Source organism: Mastigoproctus giganteus, chromosome 5, assembly GCF_048544385.1.
Source record: "Mastigoproctus giganteus isolate SK-2022 chromosome 5, ASM4854438v1, whole genome shotgun sequence".
NCBI lineage: Eukaryota > Metazoa > Arthropoda > Arachnida > Uropygi > Thelyphonidae > Mastigoproctus > Mastigoproctus giganteus.
This window is the reverse complement of record NC_143579.1, coordinates 125,545,813-125,567,345: the sequence shown is the minus strand read 5'-3', so window position 1 is coordinate 125,567,345 and position 21,533 is coordinate 125,545,813. Positions and strand designations below refer to the sequence as shown.

The 21,533-nt window shown below is 35.9% G+C and overlaps 1 protein-coding gene across 1 annotated transcript in view; it reads right to left on the bottom strand.

Annotated features, from left to right (window-relative positions):
- HPS1 (Hermansky-Pudlak syndrome 1 protein) overlaps positions 1-21,533 on the bottom strand; it is a 455,504-nt gene that overhangs the window by 341,817 nt on the left and 92,154 nt on the right. The window contains exon 5 of the mRNA XM_090374645.1: positions 18,231-18,345. Coding sequence (XP_090230771.1) covers positions 18,231-18,345 — 115 coding nt within the window. The remainder of the gene's footprint in view (positions 1-18,230; positions 18,346-21,533) is intronic.

The following is a 21,533-nucleotide window of genomic DNA, read 5'->3' as shown; positions in this document are numbered from 1 at the left end:
AATCACAAATGCAATTAGATCGAGTTTACTACCAGTTTATAACAGATTCCACAAGCAGGAACATAACTGGAAATTGTTTTTATTGTTTTATGGTAGTAACCCCTAGAAATGTGCTTTAGTAAAATGTGAGGTGTTAATAGTGTATCTCTGCCTTTACAGTGTTGTTTATTCAATTGCTACACGCGCGCAGCTTTGTTTATGTGTATCAAGTGTGCCCCCTCATTTTGTAATAGTGCGAGCAATAAATCTGTTTAACGACAATGCAATGTCATATTTCCGTGAAATCCTCAAGAGAAGGCAAAAGCAAGTGTCATTGGAGAGGTTCCTTTTTAAAGTCGCACAAAAAGAAAGAGTCTACAGATAGCAGTGATTCCATTAGTGACAGTGAAAGTCATCCTACCATAAATTTGATTGCTTTATGTATATTAAATTTAAATATTAAAAATATGAAAAGGTATGTATTTTGTATTAATCATTTTTATAGTATATGAATATTTTTGAGTTTTGGAACAAATCATCTGGGTATCCATGATTTCTTATGGGAAAATTCGCTTTGATATATGAGTGCTTTGGATTATGAGCACGTTTCCGGAACGAATTATGCTCGCAAACCAAGGTACCACTGTACATACAATACCATTAATAAGTATTACCATTAATGGTACGTACAATACCATTAATAAGAATAAAGTACACGAAGGATCTTTTTATGACGAATTGAAATTGACATATCCGAATACAGGGGCATCTGCAGTTCAGGCGCCAACACTATTTGAATAAAGACTAATTATCTGTCGCCCGCAGACCACGTGAATCGGACCGACGCGATACTGTATAAGTGCGCAGCACCCCTGAATTACCTCATTAAGTCAAAATAAGGGATCCCATCTCTAGTCTCTCTCTCTCTCTCTCTCTCTCTCTCTAGTTCTCTGGGAGTTGTGCGCATAGGCATGCGGCGTATTACGTGTTTATATATATCGTATTAATATTGTCATATTAAACTGTGTTTGTGTTGTAAAGTAAATAATTTAGGGTTATTCTACAAAACCGTTTTTTGTTTATTAGAAAAAACTGAAAATGGATATACGAAAATTTTTAAATAAAAACAAAACTATTGATGTCGGCGACAGTAGTTCTGCAGCAGATACAAATATATCCATTGAAAATAGTGATAATATGAACAATACCAGCACCGATGAATCTCAGCCAAAAAGATCGAAAATTAGTACAAGAAAATATAATGAAGATTACTTAAATTTTGGTTTTACGTGGACAGGGGACATAAATTTCCCCTTACCTTTATGTGTTGTATGTGGACATAAAAAAGCAAACAGTGCAATGGTTCCTAGCAAGCTAAAACGCCATATGGAAAAAGTTCATCGAAATTTGATGTCTAAAGACAAAAGGTATTTTGAACGATTAATGACAAATAGTGCTAAACAAATACAAAAATTGGAAAACACAATAAAAGTGTCTGACAAAGCACAAATTGCCTCCTATAAAGTAGCACAACTTATTGCACAAAAAGGGACACCTCATTCGATTGTAGAAACGTTGATCGGTCCTGCTTGTCATATAATGGTGAAATGTATGTTTGGCAAAGATGCAAAAGCTGAAATAAATAAAATTCCTCTTTCCAACGATACTATAAGTCGAAGAATAATCGATATGTCGGAAAATATAGTAGAAAATGTTCAACGAAAACTTGATGGTCAAATTTTTGCTCTGCAAATAGATGAGTCAACAGATATCAGCGGGAAAACAATTAATGGGATTTGTTCGATTCATTAACGGAGATTTAATTATGAACCAATTTTTATTTTGTCAAGAATTGCCAGGAAGAGCGACAGGAAGGGAAATATTTAATTGTGTAGATAACTTTTTCGAAAAGACAAAGTTATCATGGAATTTTTGTACAGGCATTTGTACAGATGGTGCTGCATCGATGATCGGACCTGAAAAAGGTTTTTTGGCATTTGCAAAACAAAAAATTGCATTATTCATCAAGAAGCTTTAGTAGGCAAAACTCTCCCGACAGAATTAAGCATTGTACTAGATGACGTAATAAAAATTGTTAACTATATTAAAAGCAGACCTTTAAAATCACGAATTTTCAAAGAATTATGCGACAGCATGGAATCTAACTACAATTGTTTATTACTACATAATGATATTCGTTGGCTTTCTAGAGGAAAAGTTTTAGCCCGTGTATTTGAATTGCGAGCAGAACTTTGTACATTTTTTAAAAATGAAATAAATACAGCAGGAAAACAAAAGAATCGTATGAAAATACAAAAATTTTATGATTGTTTTAAGAATGAATTGTGGTGTGCAAAACTGACTTACATAGAACATATATTTGCACATCTTAATATTTTAAATACTAGTTTACAAGGGCGAAACGAAAATATCTTAACGTCAACAGATAAGTTAATTGCTTTTGATAAAAAATTATGCTTGTGGATGAATAAACTTGATGAAAATAATTTAGCTATGTTTCCTAAGATTCCTGAACAGATGAGAAATTTTCTTGCACCAGTGGTGAAAAACCATTTGGAATTGCTTCAAAAGGCAATAAAAACATATTTTCCATCTATTAAATCGGAAAAATATGACTGGATTCGAAATTCTTTTATTAATGATACATCAAACTGGAATCTTTGTCTTGAAGAAGAGGAAGAACTGATTTCCCTTTCATCCGATAGAACATTAAAAATCACACATTCGGAATTTCATTTGGATACTTTTTGGATATCAGTCAGAGATGAATATCCAAAGTTATCTAAAAGAGCAATAAATATTTTACTCCAATTTTCTGCGTCGTATTTATGTGAGTTAGGATTTTCAACTCTCACTAACATGAAAAATAAAAAACGATCAAGATTGGAAAATGTCGAAGATGACCTGCGAATTGCTCTGTCTGAAATAAGACCTGATATAGCAGAAATAACAAAACATCGTCAATCACATATTTCACATTGACTATAATTTTTTAAATAAAAATTCATTTGATTTCTATCAAATATTTGAATAATTTAAAGCTTTGTTTGAAGGCGTACATATTTTCTTTTTGTAATTATTTATTTAATTATTTTTATATTTTATTTTGGTTGTAAGAATTGTTTGCATAACACAGATATAATATAAGTATAAATAAAAAAATTGTTAATATTATTTTTCGTTCTATTTATTTAATTTATAAATTTCTTCTTCTATGACTACGTAGGTGTGCCGCCAAATTTTTCTTCTTTGGAAAATGTGCCACGAGAGTAAAAAGATTGAGAAACACTGTGTTAGAGGCAATGTTTTTGAGCACAATACTTTTGAAAGATTTTTTAAAGAAGTGTACATGCATGAAGTAAATATACATATAATGAAATAACTATTCTAAAAAGGAAAGAAACAATTCACATATGAAAAATTAACAAAGAGAATATTAAATATAAACAAGAAAAATACTAAAAAAAAAGATCAGACAGCCACTCGTGATTTTTTATTAATCCCTTCCTCATCCTTCACAGTCCATATGCTATAATCACTAATTTGTGCAACTTCTCCCCTCCTTATGATTGACTGATTGATGGATGACATGTTGCTATATATGTGTTCTCGCTTTCATCACTTCTAACATTTATTCGAAGAATGGACTTTTTCTAAAAGCTTTAGGTCTTTGGATAAAACATCAAAAAACTTTGAACATGGTACTTCCTTGTGGTTTTAATAACCAAAATTAATTTAACCGTGTCCAGCTGAAGGCTGTTGTGACATTAAAAACGTTTTTATTGGTGTTATTCCAAAAATTTTGTAACAAAAAACAGTCATGCAAAAAGCGTTCCAGTTTAATTTATTTTCTACTGGACAAAATTTAATGAAATTTTGCAAGGAGCTTCATTTTAGCTCTATACTAGAGGAAAACTTTCAAACCTCTGAAAATTGCAGTAGTTTATCCAGGATAGTGGAAAATATGAATATATGATCAAGGAAATTATCGTTGGAAAGCTAAGGAATTTAGAAACAGAATTATTATGGTTTTAAGAAACAAAAATCTTTCGGAAACTGGGAAATGCATTAATTCGGAAACGCATCTGGTTTCAGATGTGTTTTCTAATTAATGCATTTTGATGTAATTTTTTTCTTTACAATTAAACTCTGAGGTTGTAAAAGATTTCTGCACATTTATGAAAACGTTCTTCAACTTGGTGTGTGTGGTATGGATGTTTAATGGCGCACAAGCTGCTGTGGCTATATTGCACCTATTCGTAGGAATGTTTAAAAAATAATAATAATAAATAATTAATATGAAGACAGTTCAATCTCATTTCATGTCAGAAACTAATCATAGTCATTCATACATTCCTATTTGTTTCAAATAACAGAAAAGTTCATTAATATTTGCATTTTCATCAATTGATATAATTTAATGTTATCCATTCTCGGAGATTAGCCAGAGAATGAAATACTGAAGTTCGATGTTGTCGGTAATGTGGACAATCAATCAAAATGTTTGACTGTTAATGATCAGAGCACTGTGAACACTGAAGAGGATCATTGCCTGTGAGTAGATGGAGGTGAGTCAAATGAGTATGTCCTATTCTAATCCTTGCGAGTACCACTTCTTCTCGCCGTACTGTCTGAATGCATGAGTGCCAAAATTTTGGGTACTTTTTCAACTGGAAAAGTTTATTATTTGTTTGTTTATGCCATAGCTCTGTCCACTATGCATAGTATGCTGTTTGAATTATAATATTATAATCAGAAACCGGAATAAAGACAGAGATTAAGTCTAAGGATGATGAATTTTTAGCAGAAATATCAGTCAGTTCATTCCCTTTAAATGCCTGAATGTGCTGGAATCCAGCAAAACTTCACTAGTTGTTGGTGGTCTTCAATTTTCAACAACAAACTCCTGATCTTATTTATAATAGGGTGATCCTTATGAGAGGGATTCTGCATTGCTCTAATTGAGCTCAGAGAGTCGATGTAAACTAAATATTTTGCAGATGGGTGAAGAGTCAAATTTTCTAGAATTAATTGTATTGCACATAATTCCGCTGAAAAGCTGCTGTACTCAGGTGGAAGAGAAGCTGATATAATAGCAGAGGGAAACACTGCTGCTGCTGCTCCAATAGTTGAATGAGATTTGGAACCATCAGTATATAGTATATATTGGTAAAAAGTCAAAATAGTTTTGAATATGGCTGAGCATGGAGTTGTTGCACATTCAGAGTCGGTAGACGATTCTTTCCCCATTGGAGAAAATAATTATCACAGGTCAGTTAAGGAAAGGAAGTCCATGGTGGGTGAGAATAATTCTTTATCTGCTGCCTACTGTGGAGAGGAACAGTCCAATTTTGTGATATTTCAAGAAGCCATAGGCCTGCTGGTCGTATTTTATTTGGTTTATTTCTATAGAGATTGTGAAATGGTGGATTAAAGAGATATGACTGAATGGGGTACGGAGAACAGTTTTGTATTCTGACTGCATATTTAAGTCATAACATTTTTCTACGGAGGTACAGAGGAGGCTCATGGGCTTCAATATATAGACTATAGGTTGGAGATGTCCTATAAGCACCACGAGCAATCCGCAGCACACTGTTGTACAGGATCGAGCCAGCGCAATACACTCTTTCGGGCAGAATCATAGACTGAGGCACTGTAATCCAAATTGAATCTAATCAGTGCTCTATATAAGAGCAGCAAAATTGTACAATCTGCTCCCCAAGACAGGGCAGATAGAGCTCTTAGCATGTTCAGCTTTTTTAGACAGGTAGTACGTATTACTTTAATGTGCACAAAGAAGTTTAATTTGCTGTCCAGTACCAATCCCAAAAATCTAATATTGTTGGCAATCGGGATGGTGGAATTTGATATCCGAAGTTCAGGGTCTATATGTAATTTACGTTGATTGCAAAAGTGGATCGCAACTGTTTTCTGATGGGAAAGACGATATCCATTGAACTCAGCCCATTTTTGTACTTTATTGAGGGACATCTGCAATTGCCATTCAATAGATCTCGTGCTCTGAGAATGGCAAGAAATAGAGAGAGAGATCACCAGCATAAAGATAGACTTCCACAGTATTTGGAAGTTCTTTTGTAATGGAATCAATTCTAAGGGCAAATAGGGTTGTGCTCAATACTGACCCCTGTGGTACTCCTTCTTCCTGCGAGAATGTAGAAGAAAAGGAATTTTGGTATTGAACCTGGAAAGAGCGGCTCTGGAGGAAGTTCCTAATAAATATAGGCAGGTTGCCTCGTAGACCAAGATTATGAGAATGCCATACCGCCAGGTAGTATCAAATACCTTCTCTATATCAATGGAGACCATGACAAGGTATTCATTTTTCACAAAGGTATTGTGAATTTCAGATTCAGCCTCGATCATCAGATCTAGGGAGGACCTATTTTTGCGAAAGCCATGTTGACAATTACTCAGTAGATGTTGAGTTTCAATGATCCAGGTGAGTCGACTGTGGATCATTTTTTCAAGAATTTTACCAAGGCAACTTGACAGAGAGATTGGCCTGTAACTATTGGCCTGTAGCTATTAGGAGGGATCTTTTCCATGTTTCAAAAAGGCCAAAACTGTAGCATGGTGCCAAGAGGTTGGATAACTATTTTCCAGGAAGATCCGGTTGAAGGAGACTAGCAGCATTTGTAAGTTTTTCTCATCGAGATGCTGCAGCATGACATAATATATGCCATCTGGCCCAGTTGCACTGTTTCATGTTGTTCTGATGGCTTATAAAAGTTCACAATAGTTAAGAGGCTGATTATACAGAAGTGATAGTGAGGTTCTAAAGTTGATGGGTCACTGTTCGGTGGCGGTCTTAATTTTTTGGAAATTGGAGTGTAGTTTGATGCAGCTGAGACTTGGGCAAAGGTATTGCCCAAGGCATTCGCTATATCTAGAGGACCAGAGAGTTCTTGCCCATTGTATGAAAGAATTGGGGAAGGGATGATTGGAAACTTCCCAGAAAGCTGCCTAATTTTCTTCCATATTAATCTTGAGTCGATATTTCTGTTGATAGTACATGCAAACAGAGTCCAAGAATCTTTCTTGGCTTGCCTTTGAATGAACCGTGCTTTTGCCCTTAGCTTCTTGTAGCTAATTAAATTAGCTGTCGTTGAAAATCGACGGAATAAATTGAATGCTTTATTTTTTTCCTTCTTTGCTTTCATGCACTCTTCGTTCCACCAGTAGTTGAAGTGCCGTCGGGTTGGGGGATTTGATAATGGAATTGAGTATTTAGCTGCAATTAAAAGACGGGATGTGATATAATCAGTTACCTAACCTAATTATCGATAGGCTTTGATTGAAATTAGGCCATTTGGCCTTAGAAAATTTCCATTTCCTGCAGGATTGGTCTAATAGTGGTTGTGTAGTGAGCAGGTTACAAACAATTGGAAAATGGTCACTGCCCATGGGATCATCCATAGTGGACACTGAATGACCGGAAACAGTATCGGGGAACAAATCGAGAGGTCAATTGCAGAAGTCTGTCTATTATTGTTATTTGGTTTTTAGGAGCATTAGCAACTAAGGCCATATTGCTCCAGGGATATGCGGTGATCATTCTCTGACCTTTCCGCATCCTCCGTATTTGGTGGGAATGGGCTCGAACCACGGTCTAATCAAGAAGTGTGTGCTAGGCACTGCTGCTCCTGCCCACCTGGCTACGGAGGCGCCATCCGCAGAAGTCTGTCAGTAGGTAACTGTATATGGGTGTGTGCACCACTATTAAGAATGGTGAGGTTTTATCTAGTACAGCTTCAATCAGTCTGCCCTGTCTATCTAATTTAGAAAATCCCCATAAAGGGTGGTAGCCATTGAAATCCCCTAGCAAGCAGATAGGGGAAGGCAGCTGTATTAAAAGTTCTTCAAGATCTTTATAAAAGTAGGTATAATTTGGTGGGAGATAGACTGATACTAGCGTAAACGCAATCTGAGTAATCAGATGCACAGCAACGGCTTCAATTTGGGTTTGGAGAATGATTTGGCTAGCAGGGATCTTTGAGTTAATCAAAATAGCTACACCACCACCACCACAAGCAGAGCCGGATGTATTCCGATCTCTTCGATAGACTGAGTAGTTTTTTATGGAAACAGAAATTTGAGCAGTTAAATAGGTTTCCTGCAGACAGAAACCTACTGGAGAGTAGCATCTAAAGTACTGAATGTCGTCAATGTTTCCAAGAAAGCCTCTACAATTCCACTATATATTTCAAAATATAAGGCATTATTTGAGTTTAGAAGAAGCTGTACCTGACGTGGCTATCTTATGGCGTTCTGGCTTTGGTTTGTCTCTTTTTGGAAAGGTGGGGCGACCTGTGTCCACACCTTCTTCTACAAATATTTCCAGAATCGGATCTTCCTGTTTGGATGAGTACTCTGGATCCATCGATGTGACTTGAATAATCTTTTTTGAAGTTGAACTAGGAATATTTAGAGTAGTAGCAATCACTAGTGGATGAGGATATTTTGCTGGAATCGTAAGAGGCGTATTACTTGCTTGGTCTGAGTGCTTCAGGGCATTGGACTGCTGCTGAGAGAGGACAGCTCGAGCCCAGTCAGAGATTGATATGTTAGATGGAACAGTAACATCAGTTTGTGTGGCTATTGTTTGACATTTTTTTGCAATACTGGCCTAGGTAAGGTTAGCTATACTGGGTGCAATTAATTTCCTTGCTTCCTGATAACTAACTTTGTTTTCAACTTTATATTTTACAATTTTTTCTCCATTTTCCACCTCTCACATGTTTTAGAGTAAGCAGGATAGTTACCTTTGCAATTAGGACATGTCAATTCTTTCGCCGAACAGTCATTTTGACTGTGATTGGAGGATCCACAGTTGGGACAAGCTGGGTTCCCTCTGCATGCCGTTTGAGAGTGGCCATACTTTTGGCATTTATAGCATCTCAACAGATTAGGAATATAAGGACGAATGCGACAATGTAGATAACCTGCTTTTACTGATGAGGGTAGATTTGGACTGTTAAAGTTGAGAATGATATTTCTGGTGGGTGTGAGTAAATTGTCCCTTTTAGTCATAATTCTTTTGACAGCAACTGCATTTTGATTCCTGAAGCTCTTCTTTAATTTCTTCTTCTTCTTCTGTCACATTCAAAAGGTACCAACTAGATATAACACCCTTAGATGTATTTAGGGTTGCATGGGGGAGTTACCTTCACTGGAATTTTAGTAAAGTTTGTCACTTTTAAGAGTTTTTCAGAATACCTGCGGTTATCTTAACCGTCTCCCAAGTCTCTTAACCGTCTTGGGAGAGATACTTTCCAAGTGTTTTTTGGATTAGAAAGAGTAATAGCTTACTAAGAGGCTGTTCTGATAATGAATGAATTATTAAGAATATAGGAAACTCGGTCACAGAGGAAATGGTTTTTAACCTCTTTGCTTGGGAAGAGTCATGCTCATGTTCTGTGTCTAGCCGACTGCTTGTTGGTTCTAAAAAGGGAAATGTAGTTTGTTCCATGCTGGCTCCTTTTAGCCTCTGGCAGATAAACTTTTCTGCCAAGGTTACTGGCCCCGCCATGGGGAGGCAGGAGCAGTGCCTGGAGGGACCAAGCGAAATTAGTAGGAGTTAGTCTATTAGATATGAAAAATAAAGAATGGTTACTTTCCTTCCTTGCTCTCTACCAGTACTTTTGATATAAGAGCTACTATTAAATAAAAGGATTTCTTAACGAGAGGAACATAAAAGAGAACGTAGAATTCACCTATCAAAAAGTCGCAGTGAAAGCACAAAGAGAAATCGCGCAGTCACAATCGCTTGGCACCAGGAGCCTCTTCAACTTGGACATGTTATCAGATCTTTCGATAAATACTACACGTAATGGAACTATAGATGGTGTGTTTAGTCGTGAACTAAAATCTCTTCAATTTAAAAATTATATATCCTGCTTTAGTCATCACAGACCAATACTTTCAGTAACCGATATGCAATTATTATTAATAAAATAAAAACATAGTTATATTATTATCCATGAATTTTATTAATATCTGAAAATTAAAACATTTTTAATGCCTGCCGATGACTCTTAAATGTAAAACATGTTAAATATGCTCACAGCAGGACACATTATGTACTTGGTACAGAATTTTTTTCTCATCAATCCATAATGAATTCATCAAAGAGAAAATACCATATTTCCCCATGTATAAGATGCACCTTTATTCGAAAAATTTGGGGTCTAAAAACGGTGCGTCTTATGCAGTAGTTGTAGATTTTTTTTTACTTGCATTTCCCGCTTTTTCGCGCTTGTTGTCTTTGCACTCATTGTTTCGCACTTTTTACGGGTATATTAGGTTACGTTTTGCCACGTTCTGCCCAGAAATGGCTCAGAAACGATTTTCGTACAGTGCTCAATTCAAGTTAAAAGTGGTCCAGTTTGCAAAAGTGAATGGAAATCGCTGCTGAACATAAGTTCGGTCCTCCTCCAACTGAGAAAACAATCCAAGACTGGCTATGGGAAGAAGAAGCTGTACTGAAAACGCCACAGCAGAAGAAGGACATTAGAGGCAAGTCAGCAAAATGGCCTGATTTAGAGAGGGAACTGAAGATATGGATTGAGGAGCAAAGGGCAATTGGAATTCCTGTGTCCACAAAGATGGTTCAGCATGACGCAAGAAGAATTGCTGATGAAAAAGAAGGTACTGATTTCAAAGGAGGACACAATTGGTGCTTCAGATTCATGAAACGGAATGGACTAAGCATGCGTACACGAACCAGACTTGCCCAAAAGATGCCTGAAAGCTATGAGCAGAAGGTCCTTGAATTTCATCGTTTTGTCATTCAATGTTGGAAGGCACATCAGTTTGAGTTGGGACAGATTGCAAATATGGACAAAGTCCCCCTTCAATTTGATGTCCCATGTAACAGAACTGTTGATAAGAAGGGGGTGAAAACTAACTGTGAAGAAAAGTGGACATGAAAAGAGCCATTATACAGTTGTACTAGCTTGTTGTGCTGACGGAACCAAGCTGCCTCCTATGCTGATTTTGAAATGCAAAACAATGTCAAACGAAGACATTCCTCGAGGAGTGATTGTCCACGTTCATGACAAGGGTTGGATGGATCGGGATGGGATGAAGATCTGGTTTGAGAAAGTTTGGAGCAGGAGAACAGGTGGGCTCTTACGCAAACCTGCTCAATTGGTGCTTGATCAGTTCAGGGCACACATAACAAAAAATACAAAGAAGATTGCTGCAGAGCAAAAACAAAACTTGGCGTCATACCTGGAGGCTTGACATCCCAGCTCCAACCACTTGATATCAGCATTAACAAACCCTTCAAAGCTGCCATGAGAGACAAATGGAACCAATGGATGAAGTCTTCTGGGGACAATTTGACACCAGCAGGAAGAGTGAAGAAACCAACTATAGGAGAAGTTTGTACCTGGGTGAAAAGATCGTGGGATAATATCAAGATTGAGATCATTGTCAAGTCATTTAAGAAGTGTGGTATTTCAAATGCCATAGATGGAAGTGAGGACGAGGCAATATATGAAGACAGTGATTTGTCATCAGACACAGATGAGGACAAGCTAATGGATGGGAGTTTTGACAGTGATGAGTTGTATGAATTTTATGATGAATAAAACTTGAGTTCAATAACTTTATGTAATACATTTTTTTTCAAATTTCGGGCCCCAAAATTAAGGTGCATCTTATACATGGGGAAATATGGTACTTTCTACTGAGGCATTTGATCCTGATAGAGTAAGACAAAAACCCCAAAGTAACTTTATTTCATTACAGGTTATTTGTTCCTTCTGAAAATGAGCAAACACTTATTACCATCTGTCTGCAGTCTTACAATTAGTATTATTCCATTTAGTCATTTTATTTCACGTTAAATAGAATTTGACATTATGTAGTCATCAAAGAGACTTTCTTCATTTATACTAGGTTGGGTAAGATAATTATGTAATCTTTATTTCCTCGGCACAATCTGTGAAATTTTCCCAACAAATGGATTTCCTCAGTGAAATCCATTCCATTTTTGCAAATACACTAAACGAATGAACAGTCCATTCTAAAATATACTGAAGCACACTATTATAAAAATTTGCAGCATTTTTTTTCAGTGATTCTTCAGTCATCACATCTTTTTTATGAAGACTTAAGTTCAGTTATCACGTAACTGTAAAAACATTTCATTTCGTCACATTATAAGCTTTGTGATAAGGAAATCTATTTCTTTCTTAACATCAAAACCTGTCGCATATTCACATTCAATTCACCGAATAGCATCAGAAAATATCTTTATCTGACTTCTCAGAAATAGAAGAAATACAAAAGATTTCCTGTTGTTAAAAAATTCATATAAAATATTTGGACATTTATCCTGACTCAAGAAATAACTCAGTAGTCCATCATAAAGTTCAATAAAACAATTCAGAGCTCATTCTAGTGACAACCATAGTGCTTTGTTATGCTCTAGAACAGTTTTATACTCAATTTCCACAACATCACAAAAAGATTTCAAATATTCTAATGTAACTGTGAAATGGTGAAAATACTGAAAAACTCAACTCTCCACTCAATCGCCTAAATGTCTATACATAATACATCAACCGCAATTTGTACACTATTATGAATATGAGCTGCACAGCCTGCACCTATTATTTTTCTGTTTAACTTTTCTTGAATTTTCATAAAAACATTGTTTTTGCCTTTCCTTTTTAATTCACTAAAGTTTATTATTGGTATTATCTGCTGAAATACCTATTATTTTATCAACAATGCCATGTTTATTAGCAACTTTTAAAATGTAGTCAACAATAAGATACGAGGTTTCTCCAGGGAGACTGCAAAATTCTAATATTTCTGTTGCAATGCCTTTATCCGGAATAAAATACCTCACTATAGACGGTACATACTTTAGATCTGTGTGGTTAGAAGCATCTACAGCTAAGCAGCAATATTTTGTATTCTTTAGGTCTTCCAGTATTTCATTTCTTGCATGTGGTGATAATATATTCACAGCAATAGCCCTACATTTTGTTTGAGCACAGGTAAATTTTTGTTTAGAAATATCCATTGACTGGAAACTATGATTGTGTTTGATAGTACACTGGTGTGCAAAACTTAAGGACCAACACTATTTCTAAAGGTTACAACCACAAAATCTTTATTTAAGGTACTCTTTACTGATGACAGTAGATTCAGTCTCAACAGTGATTCTGGATGTCAGCTAACCTGGCGAGAGGTTGGTACGTGGTATCACCCACCAAACATCACTGAAAGGGATCGATATGGTGGTCGAGGTGTTCTCATCTGGGGAGGCGTTATCTTGGATGGACGTACACAACTCCAGATACTGGAAGGCGGTACTGTAACCAGTGCACTACTGTACTGAGGTAATCCTTCCCCGTGTGTGTCTGTTCCGAGGTGCCATTGGCCACGAGTTCGTGTTTATGGATGATAACGCCACGCCCCATCGCACTGCAGCTGTTGATATGCTTTTGGAAAGTGAGGACATTGTTTGCATGGACTGGCCTGCCCGTTTCAACGATCTAAATCCCATCAAACACATATGGGATGCTCTGGGGAAGACACCTAGCAGCATGTCCACACCCACCAGAAAATGTTCACCAGCTGAAGATGGCACTGACAGAGGAATGGACAATGTTACTGCAAGAACTTATCAACAACATTGTTTTAAGTATGGACAGGCGGTGCAAAGCCTGCATCGACATTAGGGGTGGCCATATCTCCTAATGAGGACCACCTCTTCCCTTCCATCCTTGGCAGTGATGCATCTGTATCATGGCAGCCAGTAGAATGTTGCCATTTTTGAATAAAGTCCCTCTGTACCATTTTGTTTCCGTTGTTGTGTTGGTTTTGTTTCTGTCATCATTTCTGTACCTCACGAGGTTCCTTTGGTATGCTTTTCCCATATCCAGGCCACTTCTATGAGAAACAGAGGTGAAAACCTGATTGGTCCTTAAATTTTGCACACCAGTATATGATAAAAAAACATAGCCGCTTTTGCAGCTAGATCTCTTTCTTCATCACCCAGAGTTTTTTTGCCTAAAAATAATGTTAATGATTGACTGGAGGATTTTGCAGCCACAGCAGCCTTATGTTTTTTTGTGCTGACATGATCAAATATATCTGCCTTTCATCCATGACCAACAGTAAACACAGCACGGCACAAGGAACACTACTTTTAAGGAATTGCCACTAACACTACTTTCTTTTATAAATGGGAATTACTCCTTTAAATGTTAGTAAACACGTATTTTCTCTTCAGAATTTTAAAAGGATTATTTTTATATTCAAAGTATAAAATTATTTATATATTCCAAATATAAAAATAATGAAACGTTCACAGTAGAACACTGAGAAATTGACATGAACACTGCAGTGCAGACAATGAAAACTGAGACAATGATTAACTGTAACTCAAATCATTAAAGGAATTTTGCAACGAAGTAGCACAATGATGAAATACCTTGGTACTGGTCATTCCATGTCACCACTATAAGGTTTACTGCGAGCATGGGCTACTTTGTTTTGAGATACTTGTATAGTAGAGCTTGACTCAATATTGCTAGGTGTCTCGTGAAAATTTTTGAGAAACAATGACGTTTAGAAAAAAAACTGGGACATTTGATGTCACAGGTCTATTTTTTCGGGACACCGGGACAGAGATCCATAAATCCGGGACTGTTCCAGAAAAACCGGGACATATCGGGTCCCTACAGGAGTTGTGCATGTGATCAAGGGATCAGTACAGGTCCCAGAACACAATGCTCTTTATACAATAATTATCATAGAGAAAGAATGTTTTAAATTGTAGTTATATCTTAATGGAAATAACCCATGAAGACAATGACTCATTTAAAATTAGGGAACTAGCAAGTGGTTTCCACTATACATAGTCTCCCCTCTCCTCTTCCAGGCAATTCAGGTCATCTTTGATGCACTTAATTTAAAGTTAATACACATACAACATTTGATTTTGATAGAAATAATTTTTCTTCTTTGATTTACTTTCCATGACAGATATTTTCTGTTCACAATTTTAGAAATACAAAAAGAGCTGTATCTTGGAAATGAAATCTCAGCTGACATCTGTTTATATGTACTTTTCTTATTATTTTTTTTTGTAATATGAATAACCAATCCTGTAAATTGCCCATCATCATCATCAGCCATTTTCAATCCACTGCAGGATGAAGGCCTCTCCAGCAACTTTCCAGTTCCTTCTGTTTTGAGCACTGGACATCCATTTACTACCCACAAACTCATGAATTTCATCTATCCATCTCCGCCTTTGTCTTCCAGGTTTTCTTCTAGCTCCTCTTGGGTACCATTCTGTTATTTTCTTAGTCCATCTGTCATCATCTCTTCGAGCTATGTGTCCTGCCCAAGACCATTTTAGTTCTTTAGTTTTGATAAGAATGTCCTTTACTTGAGTTTGCTGCCTAATCCATGTGTTTCTCTTCTTATCTAACAGTCTGATTCCCAATTTGATTCGTTCCATTCTTCGCTGTGTAGTTCTCAGCTTCTCTTCCATTCTTTTGGTGAGTGCCCAAGTTTCACTTCCATAAGTCATGGTGGGGAGTATACATTGATTCATTATTTTACGTTTCAGACAAACTGGGATATTGCTCTTCAGTATGTGACTATATTTCCTGAATGCTATCCATCCAAAATTTATTCTTCTCTTGACTTCCAGCCATTTATCATTATTACAGCTAATAACTTGTCCCAGATAAGTATATGACTCCACCTTTTCAATTACTGCTCCTTCAATCATTATTTCCCTTTCCGTGGCATACTTGTTCATCATTACTTTTGTTTTAGCCATATTCATCTTTAGTCCAAAATCCTTACTAACTGTGCATAACTGATTAAGATTTTCCTCTAATTCTTTGGGATCGTGGCTTATGACCACAATGTCATCTGAAAATCGTAAATGGTTTAGGTACTCTCCGTTCACATTGACTCCTTTCTGCGACCAGTCTAATCTTCTGAAAGCTTCCTCAAGGGCAGCAGTAAACAGCTTCGGAGATATTGTGTCTCCTTGTCGAACTCCTTTCTCGATTTTAAATTTGCTACTGTCTTTGTCTAGTCTAATAAAGGATGTAGCACTCTCATATATTTTCTTCAAAATCATAATATATGGAGTATCTATGCCTTGTCTTTCCAGTGCCCGAAACATTGCCTTATGCTGTATGGAGTCAAATGCCTTTTCATAATCCACAAATGCCAGGCATAATGGTGTTTTATATTCATTAGCTGTGATATTACGTGAAGGTGATCCATAGTTGAGAATCCTGTCCTAAAGCCAGCTTGCTCTTTCGGTTGATTCTCATCAAGTATTCTTTCTAATCTGTTAGTAATGACCCTTGTGAACAACTTGTAGATATGGGATAACAAGCTAATTGGTCTATAATTTCCAATTTCTGATTTATCTCCTTTCTTATGCAGCAAAACTATGATTGCATTATTCCACTGCTTAGGCATCACACCTTTTCTAATGCAATTTGTGAAGAGCCTTGCCAGTTTTTGTGTTATGTCTCTTCCTCCCAATTTTAACAACTCTACAGTAACTTCATCTTCCCCCGGGGCTTTCCGATTCTTCATTTTCTTCAATGCATGTTCTACCTCATCAGGAAGAATATTGGGTATGTCGTATGTGTTGCTACTTTGCAATCCATCTTCCCCACTGCTGGTATCATTCCCTTGCTCCTTGTATAATTCTCTATAGTAGTCTTCTGCTATTTGAATTATGCCTTCTCTGCTGTTTTTAAGTACACCATCGCTATTCTTCAGTTTCAGTATCATTTGTCTTTCTGTATTACTGCTCATGGCTGCTGATTTAAATCCTTTGTTTTCCCTTAATGCTTGTTCTACTTTTCTTGTGTTAAATCTTCTTATGTCCTCTCTGAGTCTCTTTCTAATGGCTTTGCATAACTCAGTATACTCAATTTTCTCCCTGTCAGTGTTTTTCTTGCTCTTCATTTGTCGTCTTTGGTTCATCATGACAAGTGTTTCTTGACTAATTTTTTCTTCTTTGGATTTCTGTTTCCCTATAGGTTTCTTGGGCTTTATCACTTTCAGAAAGTTGTAATATTCCTCGTCGATATCTTGGTCCTGAGCAGTCTGCAGAAGCTCAAACTTGTTCTTAAGTTCCAGTACATACTGCTTTTTCTCCTCCTCTGTTATTTCAAAGACCTTTGTATTATTTACTCGAGTCAGTTTTTTCCTTTCCTTTATCTATATCAAGTGTACATCTTACCATTCTGTGATCACTTCCAACATTTACCTTATTCAGGACGGTAACATCATTCACAATATATCTTCTGTTAGTGAGGATGAAGTCGATTTCATTAGTTGTTAATCCATTTGGACTCTTCCATGTCCACTTTCTGTTCACCCTTTTCTTGAAAAAAGTGTTCATTACTGACATTCCTTGAGATTCTGCAAATTCCACAAGTCTTTCACCTCTTTTATTTCTTTCACCAATTCCAAAATTTCCTATAGTTCCTCTTTCTGCGCTGTTTTGCCTTTTTCCAACCTTAGCATTGAAGTCCCCCATAATAATAGTGTAGTGGGTTTTCTGCTCATCTAGAAGACTCTCAATTTCAGCGTACATTTCTTCAACCTCTTCATCATCATGGCTCGATGTTGGTGCATAAATCATTATAATCTTTAGCTTGTACCTCTTAGATTGCCCAACCCCGTAAATTGCCCAACCCTTTATTAATGCCCTGTATAATTTTATAATATTGCAACATGTGATCTGTAAGAGACTAAAAAGCTTTTGTTCATGCTCATGCTCCTACACTCAAAAACAAAGGTGGCCAAATCTAAATAAAGAACAGGCCATAACTCTTTGTCCCAAGGGATATACCAATATTTTTCAAATATACAAAAATTATCAGTAAGTTTTGTTTTCAATCTTCTAATTTTGAGTGACACCAAATTCAAGTTCTGCCCAACAGCAAAAAGCATTTAATTAAACATTACTCCTAAATCTAAAAACATAATCATATACAAAAAATTTACCAAATTATATTCTGTTTAAGTGCTTAACATTATTTTTAGAAACAAAGCTTTATGGGTAGTATTATATGGAACAAACAAATGACCTGCAGACAACTAACTGACCTTTATATCAACGAAAGTCATAGTTTATTTATAAACATATTAAAAAAAATATATTTATAAATGATTCTGTAAAAATACTTAACCTCAACCATAAATGCTTGTTGCTGTTCTCTAAGCATTTCCCATAAATCTATCATCTCAGAAAGTAATTTTGCCCGATGACTATATATGCAACTTAAGGTATCTGCTGCATTTATCCTAAGGCAAGATAAGAAAAACAACACCATGAACATTTATAATTGCTAAAAATGAAATTCAAGAAATGAAGATGTTCAGGCTTCATAAATTACTTAAGACAAGAGCACAAAAATGAAAATGAAATAACATAAAATTTATTTTTTTATAGAATTTTTATTTGATAAAACAGAACTAAAGACCATGCTTCAAAATATCAGTAATAACAATAAATAATTATTCAATCAATAAATGGTGCACAAAATGACCTGTATACAGCTTGTTGTTATTGGATTTTTTAGGCACATCAGCAACTTATTTTACTGACCTATAATATCCATACCTGTATACTTATCTGCATGTTGTGTGGTCAAAAAACTCTACTCCCTCTGCTTAAGACTAGCCTTTAGAAATTTCTCAAGTGATGGCACTTGAACCCAGACTTCTTCAAATAAATGAGAAGTATAAAAACCACAATACTGTCACATAGTTCAAGGCCTTACAACGACTGATTGGTCATAAAACAACAAAAATAGCAACAAAATTAAATTTTTTAAAAATTTGTACAGATGCTATAATTTTTAAAAAGACATTCCGGACTTTCTGGCTACATCCCCTTTTGCATTTCGTACTAATGAGCTGAAGATCTGGATCTATTTCAAAAAAAAAAAAAAAAGAAAAGAAACTAATTTTTAATATTTATATAAGTTTTAACTTAATTTAGTATTATTGGGTCAAATATAATCTGGGAGTGAAATCTCAAACCAAGAATTTCCCAGATATTTAATAAATCTGTTTTCTGATGCACAGAATGAAGAATATATTTACAAAATCTGTGCAGAGTATGTTTATATCCAAAAAAAAAAAAAGTGTACCAAATGGACATTGGAAATCATTTTTAATTCTGTAGTTTAGTATAAATCCGGACAAATAATAACTATCCAATCCCACCTTGAAATTTGTCAGACTCTACAACTTATTTGAGAGATAAAATATTCCAATGATCAACAATACACTGCCTGAAATCTTCAGGCAATGTACTGCTGATTATTAATTGTGCATGAATTAATAAAATAAATATCTGTTTATTATAAGCAAGAGGTACATAGGTACTACCAAACTTATATGGCTTGGACACACGGCACAAGGCCAGAGGGGCATTTATATTACAGAATTTTTGAAAGATTTTGCCATTTTATTGACCTAACTGTCAAATTAAATAGCTCTATAAGTATCTTTATAGTACTAGTCATGCTCGTTATTTTATTTTTTAATTTAGCTAGAGATTTTGTAGATTACTACTTAATATATGTAGAACCTTTGTATTGTTCAAATCTTGCTGCCATTGCTATAGTTATAAAGCGAGTGATGGGGAAATTCAAATTTTTTAACTGTGGTAAATAGGTAGCTCTGTGGTAAATAGGTATGTTCCAAAGTTATAATTAACTTATAACTTTGGAACATAACAGTATAGCCTAATGTAACACAAACTTGGTAGCATGGTAGTATTATTGCTGTGTAACTGGTGAATTGATAAGAACATTCAAATTTTAATTATATCATCACTCCTCAAGGGGGGTGGGGTCAACAGTTCTGATAAGTCAAAACAAAAACATCCTACTGCAAACAGGGTTAGCAAAAAGCATGCTCCAGCAATGGAGCCAGCATGATTCTTTGCTAGTGAATCTCAGTGTAAGACTGTTCACCAGCCCCACCAGAACGGATGTTGGTGGGACTGGTGAACAGTCTTCTTCCTTCTACATGAATCTATGGTCCTGCTGATTGGACCATAGATTCAACGAGGACTTCCCTGCACAGAAATGCTTAAATTGCCATAATTACGGACATATGAAAGCTCTCGAAAGATTTAAATTCGGGATTAATCAAGCACTAAGCTGCTCACATCAATACCATTGCATGCACTTTCTCATCGGGCAACACAGTGTCAATCCCCAAGGCAGAATGCACCAGTTCCACAGGAACTAGTTGTCAGTGACTCTATTATCAGGGAAACAAGAAATATATTATGCAAAAAGGATAAGTGCCACAAGACCAGGGTATGTTTGCCAGGGGCAAAAGTTGATGATGTAGAACAGTGTAGATGTTTGCATTGGTTAGAACCAATTGTGCCTCAGGGAGGTGGTTTGTCTCCTACTTTATTCTAAATTAAGTTTCAATCCTTAATTGAAATATATATATAAGGTCATGGTACATGTTTATATATTTTATACGGCCTCTGACCACTAAAAGATTCCCAAGTTCTGAGAGAAAACGTGAGCAGAGTGAAACAAATTACGCATCACACTGGATAATTTAATAAAAAGGAAGCTTTAATATGACAATTTCTAAACAATGGGTTATTCTAACAAACATATTGGAAAGTTTCCTTATAATACAACTTTTCTTATAATTAAATGAAACAATCATCAAATACTAGGTCATCCTTAACAAAACAATTGTTACTCTACCATTACCGCATATTATCTAAATTCTCAATCACACAAATTTATAACTTTCAAACTGTAGCTAATTAACATCAGTCAAATCCAAACATTTACAAATTTCTAGTCTAAGGGGTTAAAACCTGGGCTATAGACAATTAGTACTTTCCCGGTTTTACTTCAGTAGGAAGACAGAATAGTCTTGGGAAATGGCTATTCTAAATTTTAGTACAGAATGTCCATTAGTTCATTTTCTTTGTGATAAATTAGCTTAGGTTTCTTTACTCACAGTTCAGAAAGGTCTAGGCTCTTCCTTTTCCTTCTTAGAATAACTGCTCCGGTTCAAAGATTATGAAATTTTCTGTTATTTGGATGACGTGCCTTCCCTCCTTAAATCAGGTCCTTTCTCTGCTCCTAAGCTTATCAGTCCTAGCACTTCATCTGGACTCCATGAAATTCTGCAGCCTCCGCAACTCTTTGTTACCCTTTTATTCAAATTTCTTGCACTTTGCTTCAGTCTCACTACAGTGCTACCGAGACACTAAAAAAAAAACCACTCACTGATTCCAACTTCACTACTCAACTGTTCCCAAGACAAAAAACCCTATTGCAACCCTTCCATACCACACCTCGCAAACAAGCCTCAGGCCTCACCCTTATATACAGGGCTTTGATTTACTTTATCCCCCTTTCAATTAATCCCTGATTTCCAGACTGTTCATATTCACCTGAATGTTTCTTGATTTTTTTTTTTTTTTTTTTTTTTCCTTT